Genomic DNA, 12835 nt, shown 5'->3' with positions numbered 1-12835 from the left:
ACTCCTGCAGTTTTTGTTTATCTGAGAAATATACTATTTGCCCTTCATTTCAGAAGGATAGTCTTGTGAGGTAGAGTATTCTTGGCTGACAATCTCTGTCTTTTAGTATTTTGAGTATATCATCCCATTCCTTTCTGGCTTTTAGGGTTTGTGATGAAAAGTCTGATGTTAGTCTGATTGGGACTCACATATAGATGATTTGATGCTTCTGTCTTGTAGCTTTTTTTTTTGTTTTTTGTCCTTTTTGAGACCGGCTGCACCGCCCTCAGCCAGTGAGCACTGTGAGCGCACCGGTCATCCCCATGTAGGATCCGAACCCGCGGCGGGAGCGCTACTGTGCTCCCAGTGTCGCACTCTCCCGAGTGTGCCACGGGCTCGGCCCACTCTCTTGTAGCTTTTAAGATTCTCTCTTTGTTTTTGAGTTTTGCCAATTTGACTATAACAGGTCTTGTAGAAGACCTTTATGGGTGGAATATGTTTGGAGATTGTTGAGCTTCCTGGATCTGAAGATCTGTGACTTTTCCTATACCTGGGAAGTTTTCTGCCACTATTTTGTTGAATATGTTTTCAATGCAATCTCCTTTTTCCTCCCCTTCTGTAATACCCATGACTTGGATATTTGAGCGCTTAAAGTTGTCTGATATCTCTCTCAGATTTTCTTCAATGCCTTTGATTCTTTTTTCTTTTTTTTTTCTTTTTTTTTGTCTGCTTGTGTTATTTCAAACAGCCCATCTTCAAGTTCAGAGGTTCTCTCTTCAACTTCTGCAAGGCTGCTGGTTAAACTCTCTGTTGTGTTTTTTATTTCGCTGAATAACTTCTTCAGTTTGGCAAGTTCTGCTACATTTTTTTTCAGGGCATTGATTTCCTTGTACATTTCTTCTTTCAGGTCCTGTATACTTTTCCTCGTTTCATCATCATGTCTAGTTGAGTTTTCTTGTATCTCATTCAGTTTCCTTAGAATTGTCACTCAAAATTCCTTGTCAGTCATTTCAAGGGCTTCTTGTTCTATGGGTTCTAGAGCTTGAGAGTTATTACCCTTTGGTGGTGTATTTTCTTGATTTTTTGTATTTCTGTTATCTTTTCTTTGATGTTTATTCATTGTGGCAGGGGTTTCACAGTCCACAGGTTTGACACTATTGACTTACTGAGATGTTGCTCTGGTTGCCAATTTGGTATTCCTACCTCAGTGACTGCTCTGTTGGCCATTAGTGCCTTGTGTGTGTGGTTGCTTCAGGTGTTGGGCCTCTCCGGGGAGCCACCTCTCTGGTTAGTTCGGACTTGGCTGGGCTGCTGGGTCACGGGGTGGTATCGCAGGGTGTGTGTTCTCTGCTGAGCTTCCACCTCTTGTGCTGGACTTCTCCCTGTTCCATGTGCTCTGGGCCGGGCTGCTGGGATGCGCAGAGGCACCGCAGAACGTGTGGTCTCTGAGGAGCTTCCCATTCCCCTGCTGGATGTCTCCCTGCTTCATGGCGCTAGGCCGGGCTTGGGATGGAGCTGGGTGGCGGCGGTGAAGCCTACCTGCTGCTGCATCGCACGGTGGCGGTCCCCCCACAGGGTGTATGTACTCTATGAGCTTCTGTCTCCCCTGCTGGATGTCTCTGTGCTCCATACGCATTGGGCTGGGCTGCTGGATCGCACTGCAGCGGTGTGGTCCCCATGGAGTTCCCGCTTCCCCTGTGGGAAGTCTCCCTGCTCCGTGTGTACTAGGCTAGGCTGGGAATGGTGCTGGGTGCCTGCAGTGAAGCCTACCTGCTGGATCACACAGTCGTGGCCCCACAGGGTGTGTGGTTTCTGCCGAGCCTCTGCCTCCCCTGCTTGACGTCTCCCCACTCTGTGCGCACTGGGCCAGGCTGGGAATGGAGTTGGGTGGCGGCGGTGAAGCCTATCTGCCGGATCGTGCGATGGCGGCCCCGCAGGACATGTGGTCTCCGCGGAGCTTCTGCCTCCCCCGCTGGACGTCTCCCCGTTCCGTATGCACTTTATGTCATGTTTTTATAGTTTAAATTGGTTGATTTGTGGGAGAGAGTGATGCTAGGGACTGTCTATTCCGCCATCTTGACCGGAAGTCTCCCTTGATTTCTAGTTTTAATCCATTGTGGCCTGAAAAGATACTCGAAATGATTTTAAATTTTTAAAAAAATTTTTGTTGAATCAAATTTGATTATACATATTTCTGGGGTTCAACATTGAGATATGTTGATCAAATCAATATTACTAGCATATATATTGTTACAAATCCTACTTATTCTTTATGCCCCTTGTCCAATGTCACCCCATCCTGCTGTCCTTTCCTCCTCTCCCCTCTAATTACCCTTGATTTCTTCTCTCCTTCTGAAAGAATAATGGTAACTCTGTTGATTTGTTGCCTAGATGATCTGTCCATTGCTGAGAGGTGTGATCAGGTCCCCCAATATTATCATAGAGCAGATGCTGGTTCTGTCACTCTGGAATGGGCTTTGTGGAGAGAGACATCTTCTTTTCTTTATCTCTGCTGCTAACTCTGTGTCAATATACTCCAGTGGCTGGCGGACCATCTGCATGGTGGTTGTGGCATCCATCTAGCCGCTTTTGCGGCAGCCATGGTTATTGTGGTGGCTGTGGTGGGCCACCCACATGGAGGTGATGTTTTTGGCATGCTCCTTGGTGCTGGCACAGTGTGCCTGGTTGATGGGAGGGGGGTTTGGTCCCTGACTCTCTGCCTCGGGTCCGCTGGTAGCCCCTGAGGTGCTGATGGTGTGCCTAGTTTTGGGAGGGGACTCCAGTCCCCAATTCCATGGCTCATGTCCCCAGGCGGACCCAAGGCACTGGCAGTGTGTCTGAGCTAAAACTAATTGTTTTTTCCTTTGCTTAATTCTGAAGTGGGGGAACTTCCTCCTGGGACCAGTACTTGAGCTCTGTGGTTGAGCTAAATTGCTGCTTTGCTGCTGCTTCCCTAGGGAAGGCTTTTTGTGCAGCACAAGTTATAATGTTTGACTTTATAGGTACTTCCAGCTCTCCAGAAACTCGATGCACCTGGGTTGTGTAGAAACTCTGATCTGGGCTTCAGTCTTTTCATCAAACTGCACCACATGTAATTCTATATTCCTGACCAGTCTCCTCTGAGTGGTCTTTTTTTTTTTTTTTTTTCTTTTTGTCTTTTTTCGTGTCCGGCAACGGATCGCAACCCTCAGTGTCCCGCCCGGACCGGACCCGGACCGGCAACGGGATCGCAACCCTCGGTGTTGCGCCCGCACCTCGCTCAGCCAGTGAGCGGGAACCGGTCTGTATGTGGGATCCGAACCCTCGGCGGGAGCGCCACCGCACTCCCAAGCGGCGCACTGTAGCAGTGCGCCACCGGGCCGGCCCTCCTCTGAGTGGTCTTGTGCTAAATGGGGTGCAGATCAGCTGTTCTTGCTGTGCCCCAGTGTTCCCCCAGAGGGCCCATCTCTCCCACTGCCTGTGCTGCAAACATTTCCCATGGGCTGGGCTGTGCACCAGTCCCTTGCGATAACTCACTGGCCTCTGAGTGGCTCCATTCCTTCAGTTGTTGTGGCTCCTCCCTCCTATGTGGGTCCATGGGAACCCCATTAGTGGTCTTGCTGGTGCCACCAAGGCCCTCTTCTTCCCTGCTGCCTCCAAGCAACTCCATCCAAAGGGCACAGCTGCAGCTTTTGCCAGCTCCTGCTCTGTGTGCTCAGCAGTTCCAGCCTTAAAGCGGCTGCAGCACAAAATGGTCAGAGCAGTTTTTAATTTCATCATGGCTTCTCCCACCTTCATGTACTCCGTAGGTCTCTCCTCCTCTTCCCCTGAGCTCTAGCAGCCCCAGCTTGGCTTTTGTTGCTTTTTTATATATTTGTGAATTGTTTGACTTCTGGGAGAGAGTGATGCTGGGTACTATCTATTCCTCCATCTTGACCAGAACCTGAAATGATTTTAATTTTTAAAAATTTGTTGAGACTTGATTTGTGACCTAACATGTGGTCTATCCTAGAGAATATTCCATGTGCTGGTGAGAAGAGTGTATATTCTGTAGTTGTTGAATGAAATGTTCTGTAGATAGCTGTTAGGTCCAGTTGGTCAAAGGAAAGTTTAAATCGTGTGTTTCTCTATTGATTTGTTCCCTACATGACCTGTCCAATGCTGAGAGAGGGGTGGTCAGGTCCCCAACTATTATTGTATTGAGATTTAGCTCTTTCCTTAGTTCTAATAGTGTTTGCTTTATATGTCTGGGTGTTCCAGTGTTGAGTGCATATATATATTTATGATTGTTATGTCTTCTTACTGTATAGGTCTCTTTATCATTATATATTGGCCTTCTTTGTCTATTTTTACAGTTTTTGATTTAAAGTCTATTTTAGCCAATGTGAGAATAGCTACTCTTGTTCACTTTTGGTTTCCATTTTCATGGTGCATCTTTTTCTGTCTGTTCATTATCAGTCTGTGTGTGTCTTTACAGGTGAGGGGAGTCTAGTAGATAGCATACAGTTGGGTCTAGCTTTTTAATCCAGTCAGTCAGTTCATGTTTTCTGAGTAGGGAATTTAATCCATTTACATTTAGGGTTGTTACTGAAAGATATTTTCTTAGTCCTGGCATTTTATTGATTTCTGTTTGGATGTTTTAAATATCTTTTGTTCCTTTCTTTCCCTTTTATTGTCTTTGTCATTAATTGGTTTTTTGACGTGGTAAGATATAGTTTCTTTCTCTTTCTTGTTTGCATTTTTATTCCACCAATGGGTTTTGTTCTTTCTTGTGTATTCATGGTAGTGATTGTAATTTTTTGCATTCCAGATTCAGCAGTCTTTTAAGGATTTATTGTAGGGCTCGTCTTGTGGTGAACTCCTGCAGTTTTTGTATGAGAAATATACTATTTCTCCTTCATTTCCAAAGGATAGCCTTGCTGGGTCTAGTATTCTTGGCTGGCAGCTTTTTTATTTTAGTATTTTAAATATATCATCCCAATCTCTTCTGTCCTGTAGAGTTTCTGTTGTGAAGTCTGCTGTTAGTCTGATGGAGACTCCTTTTAGGTGACTTAACACTTTTCTCTCTTAGGATTGTCTATGACTTTGAGTTTTGCCAGTCTGACTATAATGTGTCTCAGAGAGGACCTTTTCAAATTGAGTCTGTTTGGGGTTCTTTGAGCCCTCTGGATCTGAAGGTTCATGTCTCTCCCTACACCTAGGAAGTTTTCCAGTATTATTTCATTGAATATATGTTTTTAATGCCTTTACCTTTCTCTTCCCCTTCTGGAACAGCCATGATTTGGATTTTTGTGTGCTTAAGGTTGTCTGCTAGCTCTCAGATTTTTTTCTTTTTTTAAAAAATTCTTTTTTCATTTTCTTTTTTTTGTGTGTGCCTGAGTTATTTCAAGAAGTTTGTCCCGAAGATCAGAAGTTCTTTCTTCTTTTTTTTTTTTTTTTTTTTTAAAAGATGACCGGTAAAGGGATCTTAACCCTCGACTTGGTGTTGTCAGCACCACGCTCAGCCAGTGAGCGAACCGGCCATCCCTATATGGGATCCGAACCTGTGGCCTTGGTGTTATCAGCACCGCACTCTACCGAGTGAGCCACACGCCGGCGCGAACCACTCTTTCTTGGAATGTTTTTTGGTCTCTTCTCTCTCCTCTCCTTTTGATACTACTATTACACATATGTTGGTGGACTTACTAGTGTCCCACCCTTCTCAGTTCTTTCTTCTGCTTGCTCTAACCTGCTGCTTATACTCTCCCTTGTGTTTTTTGTTTTGTTGAATGAGACCTTTAGTTCCAGGAGTTCTGCTACATTCTTTTTTAAGATATTAATCTGTTTGTAAGTTTCCTCCTTCATATTCTGGATACTTGTTCTGAGTTCATTGTGTTGTCTAACTGAGTCTTCTTGTGTCTCATTGAGTTTCCTTAAGATTGTTGCTTGGAATTCTTTTTCAGTCATTTCAAGGGTTTCCTGCTCTGTGGGGTCTGGTACTTGAGAATTTTTGTATTCCTTTGGTGGTGTCATATTTTCTTGGTTTTTTTTTTTTTTTTTTTTTTTTTGTATTTCTAGCATCTCTGCATTGATGTCTGGTCATCTTGTAGAGCAGGTGCTTCTTTTTTTACTCCAGAGTGGGCTTTGAGGAGAGAGACTTCCTCCTAGGTGTGTTTCATATTGACGGTTGAGTAGGGTGTTTTAATATTGGTTCTGGGTAGATGCAGTAGTGTAGTCTCTGTGTGGGTACTTCAGCTATATTCAGCGTTAGAATTGCATGTGAGTGCCTCAATGGCTTAAGTACTAGGGCACTTAGTGATTCCTTGTCGAGGTTAGTGACACTGTGTTAGGTTGTCAAGTACATGGGTGAGCTCTCAAATTCTTGGGAGAAGCACCTGGGTGCCCTGTCACTCTTTGGTTGGGGCAGGTGACCCTGGGCAGGCTTGTTGGCACCCAGCTAGTGTCCCCTGACCCTGATGGGTGCACTAGGGTATACTAGAGCTCCTTAGTTTGAATGGGTGACCCTGACCAGGGTTTCTCTTTCCTCTTTCTTACAGGAAGAGGCTCCTCCTGGGTCTTTGCTTCCCCAGCTGGGGGATGGGTTGGTGGTGATTGGGATCTTTGTCTCTTACTCTTTTGGGGTATCCTGGGTTTCTACACACTCTGGGTGTTCGTGCATGTCTCTGCGTGGATCAAGGCAGTCATGTGGGCTGTGCATGTACCTCCCATCCCCGGGTGTGCTACCATGGAGTGTCAGTGTAATTCCTCCTCTGGGATGGGCCACTGGTCACACAGATCTGCAATCACTCAGCTCTTTCCCTGAGCTATACTGGTAACCCTCTTTGTGTCAATGCAGTCAAGTGGTCAGTTAGCTGCCTGGATGGTGACAGTGGCTGCTGCTGTGGCAGTGAGCTGCCTTTGTGGCAGGAGTGGCAGAACTCTGCCCCTGCAGTGGTGGTGGCTGTGACAGACTCCCCTGCATGGTGGCAATGTCTATAGTAGCAGTGGGCCATCCACTCAATGGCACCCAACACGCTTGCCGTCTGTCAGCTGGGGCTGCCCTTAGCTTGTGAGGTCTCCGTGCTCCTGCCAGTGCCTGATTTCTTAAAAGCTCTTTTTTCTTTTCTTTCTTTCTTTTTCTTTATTTTTTGGTGCTGGCCACTGCAGGGATCTAAACCCTTGACCTTGGTGGTGGTCTAACACCACACTCTAACCAACTAAGCTAATCAGCCAGCCCCAAGAACTCTTATTTTAACACTAATTTTATTTTATCAAAGCAATTCATGCATATGATTTAAAAGGTTAAATAATGCTACCAATAGCTTTTAACAAGAAGTAGCTATCCAGTCCTACCTACCCTTGCCTCTCTCCCAGACCAGCTTCCGGAGACAGTGAAACACTTTGAATATTTGAGCTGTTTCTCTGGTACTGCCTCCAAAGTTTTAGATAGTAAATTTTTACTGCTGTTTCTTAATTCATCTGTTTCTGAAATTATCTTTCAACTTCCTGTAATGGTAGGTGAGCATTTATCTTCTACTCCCTCTACCCACCTCACCCTCAACTTTTCCTGTCCCCTTCATTCCAAAAGAGTTTTTTACAGTTTTTAGTTAAATCAGTAGTGTTTAAATTATTGTGAATATGTGAACAAAGTTTACCACTGAGTCAAGAAAAGTATTATGGTATTTCCTTTTTTTAACCACTTCACATAATATTTCTTGAAAAAAAAAGTTGCCTTTTTTATTTGCTTAATTTCTAGACTGTTTTTTCTTCAGAGCTCTAACCCATCAGTTAAAACCCCCATCAATACTACTTTCATCCTGTTGAGCGCTTCAGATAATCCATTTAATTTCCTTCCTCCTCCTGTCTCCCACTCCAGCCTGGCTTGAGGCCTCCCTTTGCTCCTCTCCTTCATGGGGCTTTTTATCTTTATCTTTTTCTTGTTTTATTGCCTCAGTTTGGCAGAGCGTGGCCTTCATTAACTTCCTGAGTAAGAGTGTACAGGCAGCAGTGTCTGGAAATGTCTTTATTCTACATGCTGCACTTGGTCCTTGGGTGAGGCCTGGAATCGCAGGCGGGAGAGCGTCTTCTCTCGGGATATTGAGGGCCTTGTATTCCAGCTTCCAGGGTCACTTTTGAGAAGCTTATCCCCATTCTTCACAGGTGGTCTGTTTTGTTTTGTTTTGTTTTGTTTTTGTTTTTGTTTGTAAAAGATGACCGATAAGGGGATCTCAATCCTTGGCTTGGTGTTGTCAGCACCACGCTCAACCAGTGAGCAAACCAGCCATCCCTATATGGGATCCGAACCCGTGGCCTTGGTGTTATCAGCACCGCACTCTACCAAGTGAGCCACAGGCCGGCCTTGTTTTGTTTTGTTTTTAAAAATTCTGCAAGGCCGGCCCGGTGGCGCACTGGATAGTGCGCCGCTTGGGAAGCGCGGTGGCGCTCCCGCCCGAGGGTTCGGATCCCACATACGGACCGATTCCCACTCACTGGCTGAGCGAGGCGCGGGAGCAGCGCCGGGGGTTGCGATCCCGTTGCCGGTCCTCGGTCCGGTACGGGGGCAACACTGAGGGTTGCGATCCGTTGCCGGACACGGAAAAAGACAAAAGACAAAAAAAAAAAAAAATTCTGCAAGAACTTCAGATCTTCTCTTCATTCCTGGTGTTCTAAAATTTTACAACAACGTGATATGCATTCACTGTACATAACATGTGGCCTTAGTTCTGGGAAATTTTATTGTGTTTTTGAAAACAAGTTATTCTTCTCTGCTTTACCTTTCTGCAATACCTTTCAATCAGGTGTCCCCTGAAACAAGCCCCTTGTTCTCTTACACTTTCTCTCCTATTGCCTATTTTATTATCTTTTTGTTCTACTTTCTCAGTGATTTTTTTCAATTTCAAATCCAACTATTCAGGGCTGGCCAGTTAGCTCAGTTGGTTAGAGTGTGTGGTGCTCACACAGCAAGGTCGAGGGTTCAATCCCTGTACCAGCCAGCCACCAAAAATAAATGAATAAATAAATAATAATTCCAACTATTCTAGAGAGATTTTTATTTTAATTCCCATGTGTCTTATTTGTCTGAGTGCTTTTCTGTTCCATGAACAGAAAAAGTATTCCCTTTCTTATAGCATCTCTATGTGATCCATGAATGCACTATCCTCTCATCTCTCTGAAAACGTTTGTAATATATTTTTTCTTCTGTTCCCTGTGTTGTGTCTCCTCTCTTTGAGTTCCTTTTCTTTCTTTCTTTTTTTTCCCCCCTTCTGGATATTTGTTTGTTTGGTCTCATATATCATTTTAGAGGCTTTTCCTCAAATGTCTGGGTGACCCTCTCTGGGTTCATAGTTGAAACTGAGACACAAGAAAGTCAATTAGAATAGACTGGAGGGCAGCCTATAGGATGCCAGCTTGCCCTGTCTTCGCCTCATTGAAGCAGCCCTTTACTCCTATGCTCCTGTGTCTAGCATTCCCTAGTGTGGATTCTATTTGGTTGAATTTCTCTAAGTAATAAATTTCCAGTTTCCCCAAGCAAGAGAACAGGGCATAAGAGGTGCCAGCCGCTCAGCTACTTGGGGTGTGAAGGGGCAGTGTCCTGACAACTTACTACGTCGTCTCTTCACTAGGACCACGTTTTCACAGTGCCTGGTGCCTCCGTTCTTGAGCCTTCCTTCCCTGCTTGCTGCAGGGCTAAGGAGCCCACTTCTGGTGGCTGTCCCTCTGCAGGCCCTCAGGCAGTGGCTTCCTCCACTCAGGCCAAGTCACTCACCACATCCCCATCAGCTTTCTGTCTTCCTAAAACTTGTAGACTTTTCTCATCAGCTAATGTCTTTGTTCCTGTTTCAGTGCCTCATGGGTTCATACACATATTAGTGCTTCACCGTCCTTGTAGAGGGCTTAGCATTTTGCTACGGTGCGTGGATAAGCACGTGTGTTTAATCCATCCTGAAGGAGAAGCCCTCCTCATCAGTTATCTTTTGCCGATAACAAACAGCCCCAAAACTTTGTGGCTTAAAACAGCAAACATTTGTTATGGCACAGTTCTGTGGATTGGCTGGGCTGTTCTGAGTGGGCTGGCTTGGTGGGGACCGTTTGGTCTTAGACAGCCTTATGCACACACCTGGCTGCTGGCCTGTCTCAGCTGGAGAGGTGGCTGTGTCTCCATGATCCAGCAGGTTGGCTTGGGAGGCCCCATGGCAACAAGAGAGGCCCAGCTCCTTTGCATAGACCTTTTCCAGCCTGAACTTGCATCACATCTTCCAATATCCCATTGGCCCAAACAAGTCACATGGCTGACTCCATTGACCAATTCAAGGGCAAAGAAATTGACACCCCCTAGATGGGCAAGCTTCAAAGTCACATTGTCAAGGGGCGAGTGAACAGGAGTGGAGGGACTTCATTGCCTTTTTACAGTCTACCACATTGTCTTCATTGTTTGAAAGCTTATCATTTGCATCTTTAAAAGTGTTTCTATACTTATGAAAATACAATTTTCAAATGAGGTATAATTCTAAGATTTCTATTGAATGTTCCATTTCACTATTCTACATTTTGATTATCTGGTGTGCTTTCTGCTGTATCAAGAAGTCTAACTGAATATACATATCTGTAACCTTTGGATACAGGCAAACTTACCTGCATTTGAATCAACCTTACAATTTCAGGAGGGTAACTGATATGATAATGGTCACGCTTCTAAAACCTACATTTCATAAACTTGGAATTTATTACTACATTGTTGATCGTTAATAGAGTTATGTAAACCTGTGCAGGGGGGTTGCAACTTGGCACGTAAGTGCAGATTGATGATATGGTGCTTTCCATTATTTACTAGTTGTGTGGGTATTTGTTTTGTAGAGCACAGACTGCAAAGCTGTGATCAGCACCTTGGAAGGCAGCTCCCTGGACAGCAGTGGGTTTTCTCTCCACATTGGTTTGACGGATCCTCATCTCCCAAGAATGTGGGTTGAGAAACATCCAGAAAAAGAAAGCGAGGTATAGTCCTTCTTCCTTAGAAGTATGAGACGCTATTGGAAAAATATTTCAGAATTAATAGGTTATTCAATTCGGAAGTTACTGATAGCCCTGAAAAACTAGCATTACAAAATGAGCACTCACATTCCAAAATTGTGCAACTAAAAATACTTTCGATATAAAGAGTGACAAGCTTCTGATGTTTCAACCAAAACCCCCGTGTGGCCTATTTCCCTACAAAGATTGTAGTTTTTACATGATTCCTCTGCAAAAAGAAAGCTACTGTCACACATTACTTTGGTTAGTCTGCATACTTTTTATACTTTTTAAATATTGATACTGGAAAAACAAAAAATTATTCATGGCCATAAGACTATTTTGTGTGGCTATAGCAAAGAATTGTTTCTTAAGTTAAAATAAAAATGGAAACTTGTGTGATAATTCTTGTATTTTAAGTATTGGTTAATAAAATAAAAAGTATGTGTGTATATTTTAGTAATCACAACAGCATTTATATTCTCGTGTGTGTGTGTGTGTGTGTGTGTGTGTGTGTATGTGAGAGAGAAAAAGAGAGAAAGAGAGGGAGGGAGAGAGATATTTACTCATTCTTCGATGTTAATACCTTATGATTTTTCAGACAGTAATTCAGTGTTAATTCCTGACCTCTCGAGTTTATGGCCTGTATGTTGGGAACTCCAGCTCTAACATTTTCTTACAGCTTTTTATTTGAACTCCTAGTAAGCCATCTGGCTTTTTAATAAATCTTATTGTTTTTGTTTTTATGATATTAGTTTACCTTACTAGAAAGTTTTAGAATTTCACGTATTTTACAAGTAGATCTTTTCCAATAAAAATTATGCATTTATGCCAAATTCTGAAAATCCTAGCTATGTGGTATATCTTGTTTTGTACCTCAGAGGGATGCCTGAAACATTAGTTGTATGTAAGCTAAATTGTCTTTCAGATGACACAGCTGAGCACAGTATGTAGGAGACATGAAAACTGGTGCACTTCCTCAGTAGCAGGAGTGGGCACACTTCAATTCATCTTTTCTGTAAACATGACTATTTGTATATCGGACACACACATAGTCATGCACACATGGATGGGTTTATGTCTCTCCCTTTTTAAAGGTTTTTTTGGGGGGCAGCAATTCCTCATTCACAAGTGGAGCATTCCCATTAGAGTCTGAGACTGAGTGAGAAGTGATGTGTCCAAGCCCAGGGCTTTTCACCAGTTTTCAGTGGTGAAATATCCCAATTACAAGCCCACCATTTAGCAAGACTGCGTAGGTGGGTTTCTCGGTGGAAGTTTTGTGGTGTCTTGATACATACAGTGGTGCCAGTCTAAACATGCCCAAGCAGGTAAGTTGACAGCAGCCTGGGCCAGTGCCCATTTTGTCCTCCCACAGGCTTGCATGCTTGTCTTTCAACCCGATCTCAACACTGCCCTCCCTGACCTCGCTGACAAGAGTGAAGTGGTTATTTGTGTTGATTGCTCCAATTCCATGGAGGGTGTGATGTTCACACAAGCCAAGCAGATTGCCCTGCATGCACTGTCCTTGGTGGGTGAGAAGCAGAGAGTGAACATCGTCCTTTTCGGCACAGGTAAGTGCTCCTTGGCTCTGGTCCCCAGTGTGCTTCTGCCTTGACATTAGCACGCTCTGCAGATGGTGACTGCTGGGTGACCCACTCATTTGCAGAGTGAGAGGTAGCTGAGCATGAAGCTCAGGCCAGCTACCCGGGTCCAGATCCCAACTCTACCACTCACAAGGTCCATGTGTCGCCCTCGCAAGCTGCTTGAACTTGTCATGACTCAGTTTCCTCACCTGTAATCTGTAGAGTTGTTGTGAGGATTGAACGAATGTATGTAAAGGATTTAAAACAGTGCCTGTTTCATAGTAGGTGATATACAGATATTACTATTG

General features: G+C 44.2%; 1 protein-coding gene across 1 annotated transcript in view; it reads left to right on the top strand.

The window, feature by feature from the left end:
• Positions 1 to 12835, top strand: part of PARP4 (poly (ADP-ribose) polymerase family, member 4) — a 118858-nt gene that overhangs the window by 67581 nt on the left and 38442 nt on the right. The window contains exons 20-21 of the mRNA XM_008569095.1: positions 10792 to 10929; positions 12320 to 12515. Coding sequence (XP_008567317.1) covers positions 10792 to 10929; positions 12320 to 12515 — 334 coding nt within the window. The remainder of the gene's footprint in view (positions 1 to 10791; positions 10930 to 12319; positions 12516 to 12835) is intronic.

This window comes from Galeopterus variegatus, unplaced genomic scaffold (assembly GCF_000696425.1).
Source record: "Galeopterus variegatus unplaced genomic scaffold, G_variegatus-3.0.2 Scaffold465, whole genome shotgun sequence".
In the NCBI taxonomy this organism is placed as follows: domain Eukaryota; kingdom Metazoa; phylum Chordata; class Mammalia; order Dermoptera; family Cynocephalidae; genus Galeopterus; species Galeopterus variegatus.
Note: the sequence above shows the minus strand (reverse complement) of the source record. Positions and strands in the feature narration are given on the sequence as shown.